Source organism: Phoca vitulina, unplaced genomic scaffold, assembly GCF_004348235.1.
Source record: "Phoca vitulina isolate PV1807 unplaced genomic scaffold, GSC_HSeal_1.0 scaffold9, whole genome shotgun sequence".
Taxonomy (NCBI): Eukaryota; Metazoa; Chordata; class Mammalia; order Carnivora; family Phocidae; genus Phoca; species Phoca vitulina.
This window is the reverse complement of record NW_022589712.1, coordinates 43445079-43462810: the sequence shown is the minus strand read 5'-3', so window position 1 is coordinate 43462810 and position 17732 is coordinate 43445079. Positions and strand designations below refer to the sequence as shown.

Genomic DNA, 17732 nt, shown 5'->3' with positions numbered 1-17732 from the left:
CAAAAAAGCAGGAAAATATAAGAAGAAAAAACCAGTCAACCAAAAGTGAACCAGAACTGGCACAGATGATAGAATCAATAAACAAAGACTCTAAATTGGTTATTATAACTGTTTTCATATGTTCAAAAAACTAGATCAATTATGTTAAGTAAAGACATGGAAAACATAAATATTATCCTGAATGGGATTAAAAGCAGATTAGAATTTGCAGGAGATTAGTGAATTTGAAGACACAGCAATAAAAACTATCCAAAAAGAAATAGAGAAAAAAAGACAAATGAAAAAAAACTCAAGCGCATCAGTGAGCTGTGGGATTTCTTTGAGACTGAACATACATGTAATTAGAATCCCTAAAGTGGGGAGGGAGGGACAAATATTTTGTAGAAAACTGGCCAATATGTTTCCAAACTTGATGAGAACTATATACCCACAGATCTAAGAAGACCAGAGTACCCCAAGGACAAGTAACATGAAGAAAACTAAACCAAGGAACATCTTAATCAAATGGCTTAACATCGGTGATAAAGAGAAAATCCTAAAAGTAGTCAGAGAACAAAAGATAAACTCATTCAGAGAGAAAAAGGTAAACAAAATAGCAGATGTCTCATCTGAAATAATGCAAACAAGACAGTACTTTAAAGTATTACATTAAAGTATTAAAATTTAAAAGCTATCAATCTAGCAAATTTTTTTACCCAAGGTAAATTTAAAGCAAAATAACAACTATCAACCTAGATCCTTCACCTAATGAAAATATCAAGGACAGAGGTGAAACAGGCTTTTTTGAAAACTTGAAAGCTGAAAGAATCTATCACAGCACACTTCAACTACAAAAAAATGATAAAGGAACACCTCCAGGCAAAAGGAAAATACCAAATGAAAACCTGGATCTACACAAAAGAAAGAAGAGCACCAAAAATGATAACTACATGGACAAATACGTTACCGTTCTTATTATTTAAATCTCTTTAAAAGATCATAGACTGTGTAAAGCAAACAAACACACCAACAAAGCCACAATGTACTGTGGGGTTTATATAAGTCTTTGTAGAAGTAAAATGTATGACAAAATAGCTCACAGATTGGGAGAGGAAAACTGGAAGTATATTTTCGTAAGATTATTATTATTTTTTTTTTTCTGGAATGTATTCTTGACTTGTTCCACATTTTGTAAGATTCTTATGTTGTACATGAAGCAGTATAGTAATACAGTACTGCCTAAGGGTAGACTACTGCACTTTAAAGATGTATATTATAAACTCTACAGCAACCACTATAATAACTCAATAAAGAGTTATAGTTAATTAAGCCAACAAAGGACATAAAGGGAATTATTCAAAAAAGTACTCGACTAACTCAAGAGAAAAAAAGGGGGAACAAAACAGATGGGACAATTAGAAAACAAACAGCAAGACGGGAGATTTAAACTCGAACATATCAATAATCACAAAATGTAAATGGTCTAAATAACTCCAATTAAAAAGCAGACACTGTCAGAATGGATAAAAAGAAAGATTCAACTATATGCTACCTACAAAAACAAAACAAAACAAAAACCACTTTAAATATAATGACACAGTTCTGCAAACCTTACTCCTAAAACCAGTTAGATCTAGAAGACTTATAATTGCTGATTATTTTCTTTTTTTAAGTGAAGTATAGTTGACATATTAGTTTCAGGTGTGTAACAATGATTGTATATAACATACTGATGTGTATATGTTGTGAAATGATCTCCTCAATAAGCCTAGTTAATATCATCTTATTACATTTCTTGAACATTATTGGTTTATGCAAGTTTTCCATTTCTTTTTGAGTCAATTTTGCTATTCCTTTAAAATTATTCATTTTCTTTTATGTGTTCAGATTTATTGATGTTTCTAACAATAATTTAAAACCTCTCTCTATAATTATATCACTTTTTATTCCTAAAATTTTGAGTCTTTCTCTTCTTCCCTGATTAGTAGAACTAGAGATTTATCCATTTGATTAATTTCTGCCCTTAGTTTTATTATTTCCTTTGTTCTCTTTTATGTTTACTATTCTTTTACTGGCCTTCTTAAGTTAAACATTTAAATCACTGTCTTTCCTCCTTTCCTTCCTTCCTCTTCCCTACTTTTCTTAATAAAAGAAGAAAAAGACATGAGAAATGGTGATAGAGTCGAACATATTTGCAGTTCTAGTAGAAACAGAAAGAAATACAATATTAGAAGAGATAAAGACCAAGAATTTCCCAAAACTGATGAAAAACATCAAACTGCAATCAAGAAGTACTTCAATCCCCAAGAATACCAAATATGATGAAAACCACACATAGGCCCATTATAGTAAAACTGCTGAGAACAAATGGAAAAAATGACCAAATCCAAAAAATAATAGAGTGCATTCAATCTGGCAGTAATAAGACTTGTGGATGACTTCTTAAGAGAAACCAGAGACAATGGAATAATATCTTCAGAGTGCTGAAAGAAAATAACTACCAATCAGAAAATACGTATCAGCCAAAAATATCTTTTACAAACAAAGGTGATATTCACAGTAGACAAGAGATGGAAACAACCTAAATGTCCATCTATCAGTAAATGGATAAAGAAAAGTATCATATATACATACAATGGACTATTACTCAGTTTAAAAAAACAGAAGAAAATTCTGTCATAGGCTACAACATGGATGAACATTTAAGACATTACACTAGGTGCAATAAGCAGTCATAAAGGGACAAACACTGCATGATTCCACTTTTATGAGGATTTAATGGGGTTTAGGACATGACACCCCCAAATATGGCACCTTGGCATATTGAGTGTTTTAAGCCACAGGAGTTTAAGAAAATGGCAAAAGCAGAAAGGTCACTGTGACCTCCTCCTCACCCTTGCCCTTCTTCCATAAACAGATCACAAAAATCTCAAGCGGAGGGTGCCTCCCTAAACCCTCTGGTTTAGGGAAAGGTGCATCCCTATCTCTGAAGACTACAGGACACAAAGAAGAATCCTACCAAGCAAACCTTGCTCAATTTCCCCCAGTTTACTATACAATTACCTCATACTCCTCAACCTAGCATATTCCTCCATGACTGTCCATTCTTCAACAAGCCTACTTGGGGTTTTTACTTCCCCAAAGGCTCCTGAGTCACATAAAAAACTTGTATTAAATATATCTGTATGCTTTTCTATTGTTAATCTGTCTTTGTCAGTTTAATTTCCAGATCCAGCAAAGGAACCCTAAAGGGCCGAGGCCGAGGAAAATATTTTCCTCTCCTACAATACCAAAAAAAAAAAAAAAAAGTGGTCAAACTTATAGAAGCAGAAAGTAGAATGATGGTTTCCATGGGCTGGAGTAAGGGGGAAATGAGTTGTTACTGAATGGGTACAGAATTTCAGTCATGCAAATTGAAAAAGTTCTAGAGATCTAATGTAAAAAAAATATGCATAAAGCTAAAACTGTACTGCATATTTAAAGATGTGTTAAGAGGATAGGTTTCATGTTATGTGTTTGTTTTCATCAAAGTTAAAAAAAAGAAAGAAAGAAAGAAAGAAAGAAAGAAAGAAAAGAAAGATGAGAGCTGGAGAAGCTTCTGGGTACCCACCGAGTCCCAGCCATTCCTTTTGCCCAGGAATTGACTGAAACAGATGGTGAGGTCCTGACCAGATTGGGTACTGTCACTACAACATAACAAGAAAGCAATTGAGTAGAATACTTAATAAATATGGCCTTTATTAATCAGAAAATAGGTTTAAAAAATTAAGTCAAAACTGAAAAATCAAGATGCTGCTACAAAACCTATGTTACTAAAGGAAATACTGGACCTAGACAGACTGCAGTGATCCTGTCCCTGATCCAGTGAACAAATAAGAGTATGTACAAATTCAGTCTCTAGATGAAAAAATACAAAAAAGCAAAAGCATGTATCTTTTGAGATAGGTTTAGAGCAGGCTCCTTTTGAGAAGGTTCCTTTCCTTTTATAATTAAGTTTGGTTTCTGAAAAGTTTCCATTGTGAGTTTTAATATCATTAATGGCTTTAAAGTCATTATGGATCCTACCACCAAATGCATTATGCTCAATAGCCATGTTAAATAATTTATCAGAAATGGTTATCAAGGAGACATCCCCCATGCATTACCAAAATAAAAAGTGAGAGGGGGGCTGAAATAAAGGCACAGGTGGTCAAAGGTCTAGGGTGGGAAGACAAAGACCAGTGAGATTTTATTCTTTTAATTTTCCATGTATTTCCTTTTTCCCAAACTGTTTCAAAAGAGGGCACATAAAAGGAAAAACTTACAACCATGTGGAAATTTATCCCCTATTCCACTAATTCACATTTTCAAACTACTTCTAGTACTATAAACAAGGGATAAAACACAGTTTTGAAGAACCTATCTCCTTACCCATAGCTTCCAAAATCAACTTTCACCCATTTTGGGACAATACAAAATATGGCCCTGGGCTTTAATTTTGAAATGTAGTTCTAAATATACTTTGTCAGTATTTTTTAATTTGATGGAAAGAGGATGATTGTATTAAAGACAAGGCAGGTGGGCCTGCCAACCAAAGCTAAGTATATTAACTTGAAAATACTCCCAAGGTATATTAAAAGGATCCTTATGCACTTATCTACAAATCTTAAGATTCTGTAAATAATGAAGAATCAATAATAAAGAATAATAAAGAAACAGCCATTGTTCTTGGTTCCTGGGAAGGAGACTCTAAATCCTTGGGAGTGTTTGTTATTCATAAGCCCTCTGGAAGACACATGCATTTACGCTAATGCGGGACTCATGGGCCCTAGATAACAGCTTTAGGATGGGGACTGTTCACCAAAAAACCAACCACATAACTAGAGGGTTGTGACTTTGAGCCAGTCCAACTTCCAGGGAAAGAAGGAGGCTGGAGACTGAGTTCAATCATGTGGCCAACGATCTGATCAATCAATCATGCCTACACAATGAAACTCCAATAAAAATTCTGGGAACTAGCCAGATTTGTAGCCAGTTGGTTAGACGTGTGGGTGGCCTGGGGATGCCACCTTCAAACTGGCATCTGAAGTTACGCAGTCTTGCTGGGGACTATGTGCCCTTAAATCTGTGGAGTCTGATGCTAACTTAGGGTATTTAGTGTTAAAACTGAATTGCAGTACAGTAGATGGGACTGAAACAGAATATACAAGATTCTTGGAACAACACAGGTTTGAACTGCATAGATCTACTTACATGCAGATTTTTCCAATAAATACAGTACAATACTAATTAAATGTATTTTTCTTCCTTATGATTTTCTTAATAACATTTTCTTTTCTCTAGTTTGCTGTAAGAGTACAATATATAATACATACAACACACAATGCACGCATTGATTGACTATGTTATCAGCAAGGCTTCAGGTCAACAGTAGACTATTAGTACTTAAGTTTTGGGAAGTCAGTAGTTATACATGGATTTTCAACTGTGCAGGGGGTCAGGATCCCTAACCCCCACGCTGTTCAATGATCAACTGTGGATTTAGAAATTAATTCTAAAATACTATATGCCTAGGTATAAACAACCAAAAAAAAACTTAAATAGAAATGAACTATTAAAACTGTACTTAAATGCTCAAATCAGCTGATAAAATAATCAAATCTCACTTCAACACCTGTGATGGAAAATAACTACTCTTGCATTATGGGGTCCCTCTCAAAGTAAAAGATATGTACTATAAATTGCGATGAACAAAATCTCACATGTTAATTGATCAAATCTGTAAGGCTGGAGTTTCAATAATTTTTAGTAACTATGGTATGCACATCTTGGCTTTACTTTGAGAAATGTGATCATAAATCTTAGCTTAAAAAGCAGAGGAATTAGAAGGACATTATGAATTCAATAAAAAAAGTATCCACACTATACCAAAGAATGCATTACTAATTTTAAAAGCTTACTAGTACAATTACAATATGATTTTATTTTCAAACGCAATTAAATAAGAAACATATATACTGCAAATTGCAATAACAAAATGAGAATTCCTCTCTATGCTGCCAGTGTCGTTTACTAATAGCGTTAACTTACTATGTCATTGCAGAAGGTATAAGGGTTTCCTCTCTGGATCAGTCTCAAGTGCATTGACTTACCCCTAAATTTTATCTGATCAATCCAGTAGCAAAAGCTAAGCAATTACAAAAGGCAAACCATTAAAAGAACTACTAGTACCAGTAACAGCACAGGTTAACCAGCAACCTTAACATTTTTTCCATTAAAAATGAAGCTATTTCTCGAATGAACGGTGGTGAGTATCTATTATGAGTAATGAAATGTATAAGAAACAGTCTCTTCTGTGAGGGGGCTCAGAGTCTACTGAGGAAAGACAAACACAGAAACATAACTATTATTTTACAAATCACGTATCTGTGGCTACTATTTGCTAATGGTGCCTATGCATCGGGCCCTATTAGGGCTTTTACATACATTCATTGATTTAATCCCCACTCTCTAAAACTTAGGTATAAGAAGGGCACTGCATAGATGAATGAGACTGGATAAAGAACTGCAAAACTGAGAAACTTGAATTATTTTGGATTATTTCCTTAGTATCCTTCTGCAGTATAAAAAATTAGGAAATATCAATTTTTAATAGATTATGTTGGTAATTATATGCATTTCTCACTAGCACAGACTATTTGTGTCCCCCCACCAAATTTATATATTAAATCCTAATGCCCAATGTGATGATATACGGCGGCTGGGGGCCTGTGGGAGGTGATTAGGTCAGGAGAGTAGAGCCCTCATGAATAGGATTAGTGCCTTTATAAAAGAGGCCCCAAGGAATTCCCTTGCTCCTTTTTACCATGTGAGGTTACAGCAAGAAAACAGCCATCTATGAAATAGGAAGAAGGCCCTCACCAGACAATAAATCTGCTGGTGCCTTGATCTTGGAATTCTCAGTCTCCAGAACTGGGAGAAATAAATTTCTGTTGTTTATAAGCCACCCAGCCTATGGTATTTTATTATAGCAGCCCAAACGAACTAAGATACCTATTAACTTATACCAAATGGAATGGTAATTATAATGGTGTTCAAAAAATAATAAAAGCCAATTAATTCTAATTGTTTGAGAGAGAGTGCATCCATATTAATAAAATTTTGAATTTCAGTCTGTTTAAAAAAGTATTAATTTCAAGTATGTACAGTGAATCAAATTCTAAGTGTATAAAATATATATCCATTGGGGTCTATATCCATACATAAAATTCACTTGTACTAGAAATATCTAATATTTTTAAATAACTTTTTCATAAAATCAATCAAAAGTATCTTCTAGAATCTTCATTCATTTATCAAGTATACAAGTGATGCCAGAGAAGCAGAGCCTCAAGAGGGAGGGCCTTAGGCCACTGCCAACAGGGTTCTTGATTTTGTGTGAGAAAGAATTCAAGGGCAAGCCATTTAGGGAAAGGGGCAAAGATTTATTAAGTACAGAAATAAGAAAGCTTCTACTTCACGAAATAGTGGTCTCTCCTCCCAGGTGAGCAAGAAGACCTCCCCACCCTTTGCCTCTAATGAAACGTTTTCTTTTCTTTTTCTTTTTTTAAGATTTTATTTATTTATTTGACAGAGAGAGACAGTACAAGCAGGGGGGAACAGCAGAGGGAGAGGGAGAAGCAGGCTCCCCACTGAGCAGGGAGTCCAATGCAGGTCTGGATCCCAGGACCCTGGGATCATGAACTGAGCCAAAGGCAGACGCTTAACTGACTGAGCCACCCAGGCACCCCTAACAAAGGATTTTATAATTTTTTTTTTTTTTTTATTAGCTAACCACACAGGAAGGAGCTTACTCTTTAACTTTGGGCTTATCATTCATATTGGGCAATTAGTTTCTCCACTGTCTTATTAGAGTTTTGGAATTACCCACATGGAGCAATTTTAAGAATGTCCAGCATATGTGGCTTTTACTGCTGGACAGAGTGGGGTCTTGTGGTTTCCCATGAGTCGGATCTTGTGACTCTTTTCTTGGCTTCCTGATTTTTAGGTTAAGGGTCAGCCTAAAATCAAAATGGCTTTACTCTGGTCAACTTATCTCTCAAGTTCTTCTTTCCTCCTGCCTCCTGCCTCAAGTGTTAAGCATATACTATGTGCCAGGCTCTGTTCAAGATATTAGGAACATAGCAGAGAACAAAAAGTTCAGATGTCTGTGCTCTAGTTTATACTCCAGTAGTTCCTGCTTAATACTGGTAAATATTTAAGCAAAATCTTTTGAAATTTTGACTATTAAATACATTTAAATGTTTGAATTAGGATTTAATTTTAAGGCTAAAATGTCTACTACTTTATCCCATATAAGCACATGAAAATAAGCAGTAACTGGCATTAAGAAAACAATGCCTCCTCAAATGATTTCCCCATTACCATGATAGATTTTTTAGATAGACAGATTATATTTTAGGGATAGGTTAACTATCCCTAAAATATACATAAATTATGTAGAACCAATATATATCAAGGATAATATAATTAAGTAATATTAACATTTATTGCTCAAAATAATCAGGAGACTGTCTATTAAGTATAAAAAATTTTTTTCAGAACTTTGGTACTCAAAAATACAAAATTTTTTGGCCTGTCCTCCAAAATTTCTAAAATGTTTATCTGTAGGTCATTTAATTTTAAACATTCATGATTTTCATAGTTTTTGTCTTCAGATCTAACTCACATACATTAGTTAAAATATTAGCACTTTAAAGTATCTTCCCAATTTGATAGTTTCCAAGTGTAAAACACAAAGATACAGCTTGTAGTTTTGATAATTCATTAGCATTGCAGCTAACTTTCTACATGTATAAAGACAGAAAGGAGATTCCAAATGAGTTACTCTAATGTAAACAGGAAGGTGGTAGAAAACAGAAAGATGGACCAACAGACCAACCCTCAGTTCTCATAGAGGATCTTAGAGGGGGTGGGATGAGGGAGGGACAGACATGAGACATCAATGTATTTGTAAGATTCTATTTCTTAAACTCTAAGTAGTGGATACAAAGGTATTTGTTTTCACAATCTATGTTTCTGTATGCCTGAAATATATAGTAATTTAAAAAAACAGACTCACCGATCAATTACAATTTCTTTCTGTCTTAGCAGTCCTTCTTTTATTTTCAGCACTGATTCCCACTTACTGAAATCCTGATAGCCAGAAGGTGAATAACTTTGACGAGACGATCCGGTCAAAACCTGCACAAATATATTTATACTATTAGTATACTGAAAGTGTCTAAAGGGAATATTTCAATGATACCTAATATTTTCCTAACGATTTTCATTAAAAAAGGGAGAACTCTCCCTTTGATTTTTTTTTTTTAAAGACTGTCTGAAATCACACTTGTGAATACAAAGTAACTTGAAGAATTTCAAGGAAGTTCTAAAGTAAAAGTACAAGTCTAATGAACTGGTGACAATAGAATATTTAATCTGGTTTATTATAACACTATAAATAAGATCTTATTATCTTGTGGAAACTTTCTGGAAATGAGAGATTAATCACTCACTGCCTAAGGAAGAACTACAATAAGAAAATGTTCCATGGTTAGACTAGACAAACATTATAGGAAAGGTTTCCACAAGGAAATAAAAATAGTACCTGTAGCATGCAGATTTCAAATTGTCATCCATCACATCACATTTATTTACATTAAACTTTCATAAGCAAAAATATTTTCACAAAATAGTAAACATATTTATAGAAAATATGACTTAAACAGGTATAATCTGGGTGGGTGATTACTGGCCTCCAGAGTAAATTACATACCTAACTTAGAAAAAAATCTGCTTAGAATTTAAGAGAAATTTCAAATATTTAAAACAAATCAACACTGATAAAAACCAATATGGCAGATATCCTCAAATTCCTATGACTGAAACAAAAAAAGAAAACCTTAATTGACTAATAGTCATAGATTGAATTGTGTCTCCTCAAAAAGATATGTTGAAGTCCTAAGTCCCAAGTACCTCAAGATGTAACCTTCTTTGGGAACAGGGCCTTTATAGATATAGTCAAGTTAATATGAAGTCACTGGGGTGGGCCCTAATCCAGTATGACTGGTCTCCTATGTAAAGGGGAAATCTGACTACAAATACATGCAGAAGACGACTATGTAAAGAGATACAGAAAGAACACCATCTGAAGATGAAAGCAGATATAGTAGTGATACATCTACACACCAAGCAACACAAATGACTGTCAGGAAACCACTAGAAATGCATCTTGGAACAGATTCTTCTTCACAAGCCTCAGAAGAAAACAACTCGGCCAACACCTTGATTTTGGACTTCTAACTTCCAGAACTGTGAGACAATAAATTTCTGTTGTGTAAGCTACCCAAGTTTGTATCCTTTGTTTTGGCAGCTGCAGGAAACTAATACAACTGGTAAGTCAAGTAGGAACATAAGTTCCTTGGCAAGCTAAATAACCCTACAGAAACACTCCAAAGCAACTTTAGGAAAATTCAAATGTGCAGTGATATTTTTATCCTTTGTTTTCCAAAGATGTTACTGGCAAGACCTACTTCTGAATAAACCACTAATTTTGTGACATCAACTAGTCCTGGATTAACCCCTTAAATTATGATTTTCAAGTAATACTAGGATAGGATGTTTCAGGCAGAAGTCAGACAAAACAAGATGAACAGACTAGGAAGGATAGAAACCAGGAGATAGCAGGGTACATAACTTGTCATATGCGCAGATATTTGGAGTGTAAGTGACATAGTGTTATAGGGGCAGCTTAGTCAGAGATCCTGTGTCTGAATTTCACTTTTTCCTTTGCCTAACATACAACCCAGACTAATAATAAGCCATATGCCCTAGTACAGACACGTTAGTTGCTACAATAATGAAGTGTTTTTTACTGTGGTTGGTAACTAGCTGTTGCCCAAACCCCGTGAAGGTCCTCTCCACTATTCAACAAATAAAGAGTTCTTGGCATTAAAAAAGGGCTTTCAAGATGCTCCATCCATAAATGGCATCCTTTCTGATTGCTTGGTTCCCTACACTGCACTAGTCAACCCTCCAAAATTTTCCCATCTCAATACTACCTACCAGCTTATATTTAATGGGCAGAACTAGGATTCAAACCTGGGCACTCCAACAAAAGAGCATGTGGTCTTAAGTACCACACTGCGTCCACTATCGCCTAAATAAGGTATTCACAAAATTTCATATCATCACAAGAGCTGAAAACATTTTTTAAAGATCTTATTTATTTATTTGAGAGAGAGAAAGTGAGAGACAGAGTACAAGTGAAGGGGGAGGGGCAGAGAGAGAGAGGGAGAAGCAGACTCCCTGCTGAGCAGGGAGCCCGATACGGGGCTTGACCCCAGGTCCCCGGGATCATGACCTGAGCCAAAGGTAGATGCTTAACCGACTGAGCCACCCAGACGCCCCTGAAAACAGTTTTGAGTGTAACTGCTCTTAGGAGCTGAGAGAGGATTCAGCACCATAAATATTGCTGATATTATGAGAAAGTCTCTACTTACAGCAACTCCATGTTACTTAATGAGTATCAATTTAGTGGGCAAGTCACTTGATGAAATTTATTTCGTCAAGTTATGACTCAAACAGGAATTCATTAAAACTAGTAAAAGCTAATAAGCAAAATAAAAGACCGTATCAACAATTCTAAAACTCAATGTAAGATTTGGAAATTATCAGAATGATTTGGTAAACAATTTGTGCTAGAATTTATAATACCAAATATTTCATTTATTTGGTGACTAAGAGTGAATATACACTTTATATATATACTGAGTTATATACTGACTAATATCCTGATACCAGTTGACAGATATTTTAAATATTGGTTTTTGTAGATGTTATCATGCGTAACAAAAAAACTTCTCAGATATTTTAAGGATCTATAGTCTCCTCTTCCAAAGATCTAAAAAAGGTTCCTTCATTTCTAATTATCACACATCAGGAATGACTGATACCATAGTATCCGAAGCTATGTTTTACCTCCTGTATCTTGTGCCTATTTCAATAAGACAAGTGCCCACAGCTCAAAAAAGTCAACAACAACAATAACAAAAAGTGCCCAGGCAATAGATGATGATCTTGTGAAGAAAACATTAACTTTTCTACTCTTCGTAAGTCATCTGCTACAGAATTTCCCCATGGCTGACATCTTCCTAAGGAGAAGCCTTTTCTTGTTTTGAAACACTTGCTGGCATCAAGAAAGAGAGAGCGTGGAAAGAAAGAAAAGGAGGTTTGCAAGAGAAAAGCAAATAACGATACCACTTGGGTGTATAGCACTGGAAACATTTGCAGAATACACTGCTAAAGTACTTGCCAGATACTTCTATGAATATACATAAAACAAAATATGAAAATTTATTCATCTGATTTGTAGCTCCCTTGATCTACACCCTTTAGAAAACAAATCAAAATTGAGCTATGAAACTGAGCAAACGGGAATAAAGAAAATGAGGAAAAGCAAGCCTTCCCCTGTAATTAAGATGCAATAATATTTAAAAAGTACTGAGAGTTAATAAATATTACAAGTTCCCATCACAAGGAAAATTTTTTTTGTAATTTTGTATGGTGATGGATGGTAACTAGACATAGTGGTGATCATTTCACAGCGTATACAAATACCAAATAATTATGTTATACACCTGAAACTAATATAATGTTAAATGTCAATTATGCCTCAATTAAAAAAAAAAGTAACATACAAAGAATTACCAAAACAGCAGCATGACAGTCTTCCTTACTAAACTTCAACCCTGATTCATAAAGAGTATAAAAAGGAGAACAAAATCTGACACACAACCAAATGCTGCAAGTGAATTTAAAAGTAATTTTTAAATTGTTTATAACTGCCTACCACTAAAAATGAAATTATGGAGACATTTTTTCATCTAAGGCTTTTATAATAAGGCCATATTATTATGTAATAAAGCTATATTAAACAAAATTATAAAATGCAACTTGAAATAGATATTTAAAAGATTTTTTTTAAAAAAATCATATTGTAAAGTCTCAAATAGCAAGGCAGCAACCGTACCTTTATGACCTTACATACAATATAAACAATGCTATACTACTAAAGATACACAGAAAAGGAACAATTGTAAAAATTTATTTTTTATTATAATTTAGAGCAGTTCAGACTTCAGTCTCGGCAAGGCTGAAAGAGAATCTGACAGAAATAGCATAGGATTGTTTTGTAGTACATGTGTAAAAAAATCAGTTATCTACCCTGAAAACACATTTTGTACGTTCTAAAAGATTTGAAGAGTAAGAAGGGAATTAGATTATGTTCAAACTGGTTCTTCACATTTCCACGTTAGTCTCTCAGAGGTTATTCTTTTGGTTTTTCTTTTTAAGATTTTAGTTATTTGGGAGAGAGCGAGCACTAGCAGGGGGAGGGGCAGAGAGAGAGGGAGAGCAGATTCCCTGCTTAGCAGGAAGCCCTACAGGACACTACATGGGGCTCTCAGGGCTCAATCCTAGGATCGTTAGGACCCCGGGAACATGACCTGAACCAAAGCGGGATGCTTAACTGACTGAGCCACCCAGGTGTCCCATTTCAGAGGGTTAGTCTTCAAAAACTGCCAATGTAAAGTGTCAGCAAATGTTAAAGGCTTCCTCCCCCTTATTTATAAAACAGAAACTGTCCTCTCCTAATTACATATTTGATAAGCTGAAGATAACTTATGAAATCTTATTAGTATCAATTATCTATTAGTTTCCAAGCATTGTACTCAAAAGCAGCTGGGGTGAGGCTTTTTCCCCAATGACACAATAGGAACCTTGAGAATACATAAATGCACACTTTATAGTTCCGGACAGCACTATCTTAGCTTTGGAACATTAACGTATGTGCAAAAAGAAAGGCAGCCAAGTGAAATTGCCTTAAAACCTTCACCGTGAAAGTTATTGAAAATCAAGCCCAAGATAAAAAATAATGTTTTCTTTGTTTTATTATGGATTAGGAGTTAATGTGATCTGCAGACCCTGCTCTTGCACAATACTAGCTAACATGAACAAAATAGAAGCAGGAATGGCAATATCATTCTTGGGTGTCATAAAATTCTAGCCAAAGAAGGATTAAATTTTTTAAAATCCTAAGATAAGTTAAATAAAAATTAAAAAATGAGAAAGTTTTATATTGGTAAAAAGCAACCTTCACCAAGAAGATAAAATAGACACAATAAACCTCATATGAAGAAAAACTATTAAAAATAAATGGAGAGGGGTGCCTAGCTGGCTCAGTTGCAGGAACATGCGACTCTTGATCTCAGGGTCATGAGTTCGAGCTCCATGCTGGGTGCAGAGATTACTTAAATAAATAAAACTTAAAAAAAAAAAATGAACAAATGAATCTACATCACAGTGAAGACTTTAGTATGTCTTTCTGAAACAGAAAAATTAGAACAGTGGTTGGCAAATCCAGTTCACCATCTTTTTTGTATGCAAACTAAAAATGGTATAATTTCATATCTCTTCATCACTTTGGTGCTATCTTACATCTGCAAATAATCAAGAGATAAAAGACCAGATGAAGTAAATGGTGTACACCAAGAATGCAAGAACAAAACTGATGAGGGGTAGCAAAATATGCCACCCCAAATATGGCTGTAGGAATTCTGGACATGCCACCCCAAAATATGCCCCTTTGATACATTATTTTGAGCCACGGGCACTTGAAAAACAGCAAATGTTGGGAGAGGCTTTCCCTGAACTCCATTTATCTGCCTAAAGGACCTCAATTATCATAAATCCCCTCCCTGGAAATTTCATCTACAAGGGAGGACTGACTCTCATCACAGAAGAGGAGAGCTGCACTCAGACAAACTTTCTCACAGACTATCATAGCTCCCATTTATTCTTCTAAGGGCCCATGCATCTTTCCTAAAAATCATTTCCTTTCCGCTTAGAGGCCTACATCCTACACCCCAACTTTCCTCATTAATATGGTATTTAATCCTGAATTGTCAAGCTGCCTCTTAATGAGTTCCTCATTTTCCCCTGTGTATCTTCCATGTGTACATGAGGTACACATGTTAATAAACTTTTGTTATTTTCTCTTGTTCACCTGTCTTTTATTACAACAGTCTCAGCCAAGAACTTAGAGGGGTAGAGGAAAAATTATTTTTCCTCCCCCCACAACCAATTCTTAAAGAGTTCTTAATACTCTAGAACATAGAAGGCTTCTCTCAAGACAGAGGACAACCCTGCTCCCTAATATTAAAAGAGGAATAGATTTTTTATAGCCCATTATAAACACATTTAGCTCAATAGCAATACATTTTTGAACATATTTTTACCCCAAGTAGTTAAAAAACAATTAAGGATTTCTATTCTATAAATCATAACTGGTCATGAGAGGCATACCATTTTGTGGCAGTTATGTATCGATAGTAAAATACACATTTATACCATATTCTAGAAAACATAGGTACTGTTTTGATAGAATCTGAATAAGACACACTGAAGAGGTCTTTGAATATTTCTAGGAAAAAAATGCATCAAAATTCACATATCAATAAAATAGAAAATTACTGTTGTGATGCTCTTCTCCTTAGAATTTCAAGTAGTCAGTCATGTTTCTACGGGACTAAACCCAATATAAGTAATCAAGGAAACATTGGTAACTTAATATATAATTTATACTTATAGCTTATGAATAATAATAAAACTTTAACTAGACATGAACATGAAATCTAAATGAAAATTATAAAGCCATGTAACTGTGTGAGTTAATCTGAAGTATGGAACAGAAAGGATGTCATCAAAGTAACAAACATTTCAAAATCTGTGCAGGTGAAACAAAGACACTTTTTATAAGTAAACATTTTCCAGACATATTTGGGATTAAAAAGTATTTTATATTCAAATTATCAAATTCAAGGGGAGAAGGGAATTCCTCGTTTACATGTTTTCCTACAAATGCATAAGATATACTGTTGCAATGGTGGTTTATAGAAGAAAACAGTAGTTTACTAGCCAAAGAAGAATCATTACTCTTCTGCATCTAGACCCCAACCCTCCAGATTTATAGACGCATAACACATACATAGGCATCTCTTATTGTAAACTGCCAATTCCACTCTTTAATTGAATAGAGATAGCAGGCATCCACAATCCCAAATACATGCTACTTCGATGAGACCCAGATGCTGTGAAAAGTTGCCAAAATATGTCACCTAATGGTCAAACATGCTTCTAAAATAAGCTTAGTATATTGCAGCTGAAAATAGCTCAAAATTCTTTGGCTTCAGCCTGGACAAATACTGTTAAATTTAGATAATCTAGTGCTACCACACTTAACTGCAATACAGCCTCTGCAGTTCGTCAAGCTCGTTATCTCTCCTTCATTTGCCTTTGTTGCTTAGCTCATTCATCACTCACAACATGTCACATAACACAGCAAATCTTCCTGTTTCCTGGAATAGTCTATCTGAAGCAATACTCTACAAGTGCTTTTTAGTAAAAGAATCATGATACTTCACCTAAAAGTAAATTCACAAAGCTCAGTAATGAAGATGGAAAAAAAACTACAAATCATATAGAATTCAAAGAACTTTTTATTCAACAACAGTAGGAAAAACATGGATTATATGATTATTAAAAGAACTGTGCTTTCAAATAAAATCAATATCTTACATATTATATTATTACTAAAAGAAATGTGCATTTATTAAAAAAATCTGTGTCTTAAGCCCATGTAATTTTTTATAGTGTATTACTATCAATTTTCTCTAACAAAATTCAAACCAAAAGAGCATATTAAAAAATATTCTATCCATAACCTCTTCTTAATGAACAATTATAAACTAAAGTCTGCATCTTGACTTTTGAAATTTAAATTATAGAAGGAGCTGCGTTTTAATGATCTCATTTCTTCAATTTGTCTTTATTACTAATTCTATAATGCTAGCTATCTTTGCCATCTTAATCTGCTTTACTGAAATAATAATGCAAATATATCAAGTTACTTCAAGGGTAAAAACCTTGAAAAAAATATAAAAAGAAACTGATAGGAGGAATACATACCTATATTTTATATCTTAAAAATACATGTGCATGAAAATAAAGAGATTCCTAAAAATATTACTTATTTCCACCTTGCTAAACAATTAAATTACTATTAAATTAATTCTTTTCTTTTGGAAGAAGGGACTTTTTTTCTCTCAAAAATCAATCTGCTATGGATGCACAAAGTGCAATCTTTGTTAGTATTAGCATGTTTTTTAAAAATGGCAACAAAGGAATGATCCATGCATGAAACACGATCTCATTACAGTCAAAATGCAAAAGTGAAGGGGGAAATGGTATATCCAAGACTGAGGAGCAAATCATTTTCCTTAAGCAAATCAATCAGAAGATTAAAAAAAAGAAGAAGCTTAAGTCTTCAAACGTAATCATTAATTTTTACTTATAAAACAGTATAGACTTATCCAAACCATTTGTTATAACTTACTTTTTAAAATTTAAGATGAAATATATTAACAGAAGAATTTAATAAACTTAATTTGCTAACTGTAATTAACAAACCCGATAGCTTCTACTGGTAACCAAAGTGGAAAAAAAAATAAAGGGTGTAACTGACAATTCATGAAAGGAATATCGTATGAAATGGAAATGGAGAAGACAAAATGAAATATTTAATATAATGTGGATTTATCTGGGATCTTGCCCAAGGTTATGGATACCAAATATACCACACTATAGAACCAGATCCTACTTAGAGCTATAGCACA

At 34.1% G+C, this 17732-nt stretch overlaps 1 protein-coding gene across 2 annotated transcripts in view; it reads right to left on the bottom strand.

Moving 5' to 3' along the window:
• CEP85L (centrosomal protein 85 like) overlaps positions 1-17732 on the bottom strand; it is a 177733-nt gene that overhangs the window by 69727 nt on the left and 90274 nt on the right. For both annotated transcript variants that reach the window (XM_032407990.1, XM_032407992.1), the window contains exon 4: positions 9080-9201. In XM_032407990.1, the coding sequence (XP_032263881.1) occupies positions 9080-9201 (122 nt within the window). The remainder of the gene's footprint in view (positions 1-9079; positions 9202-17732) is intronic.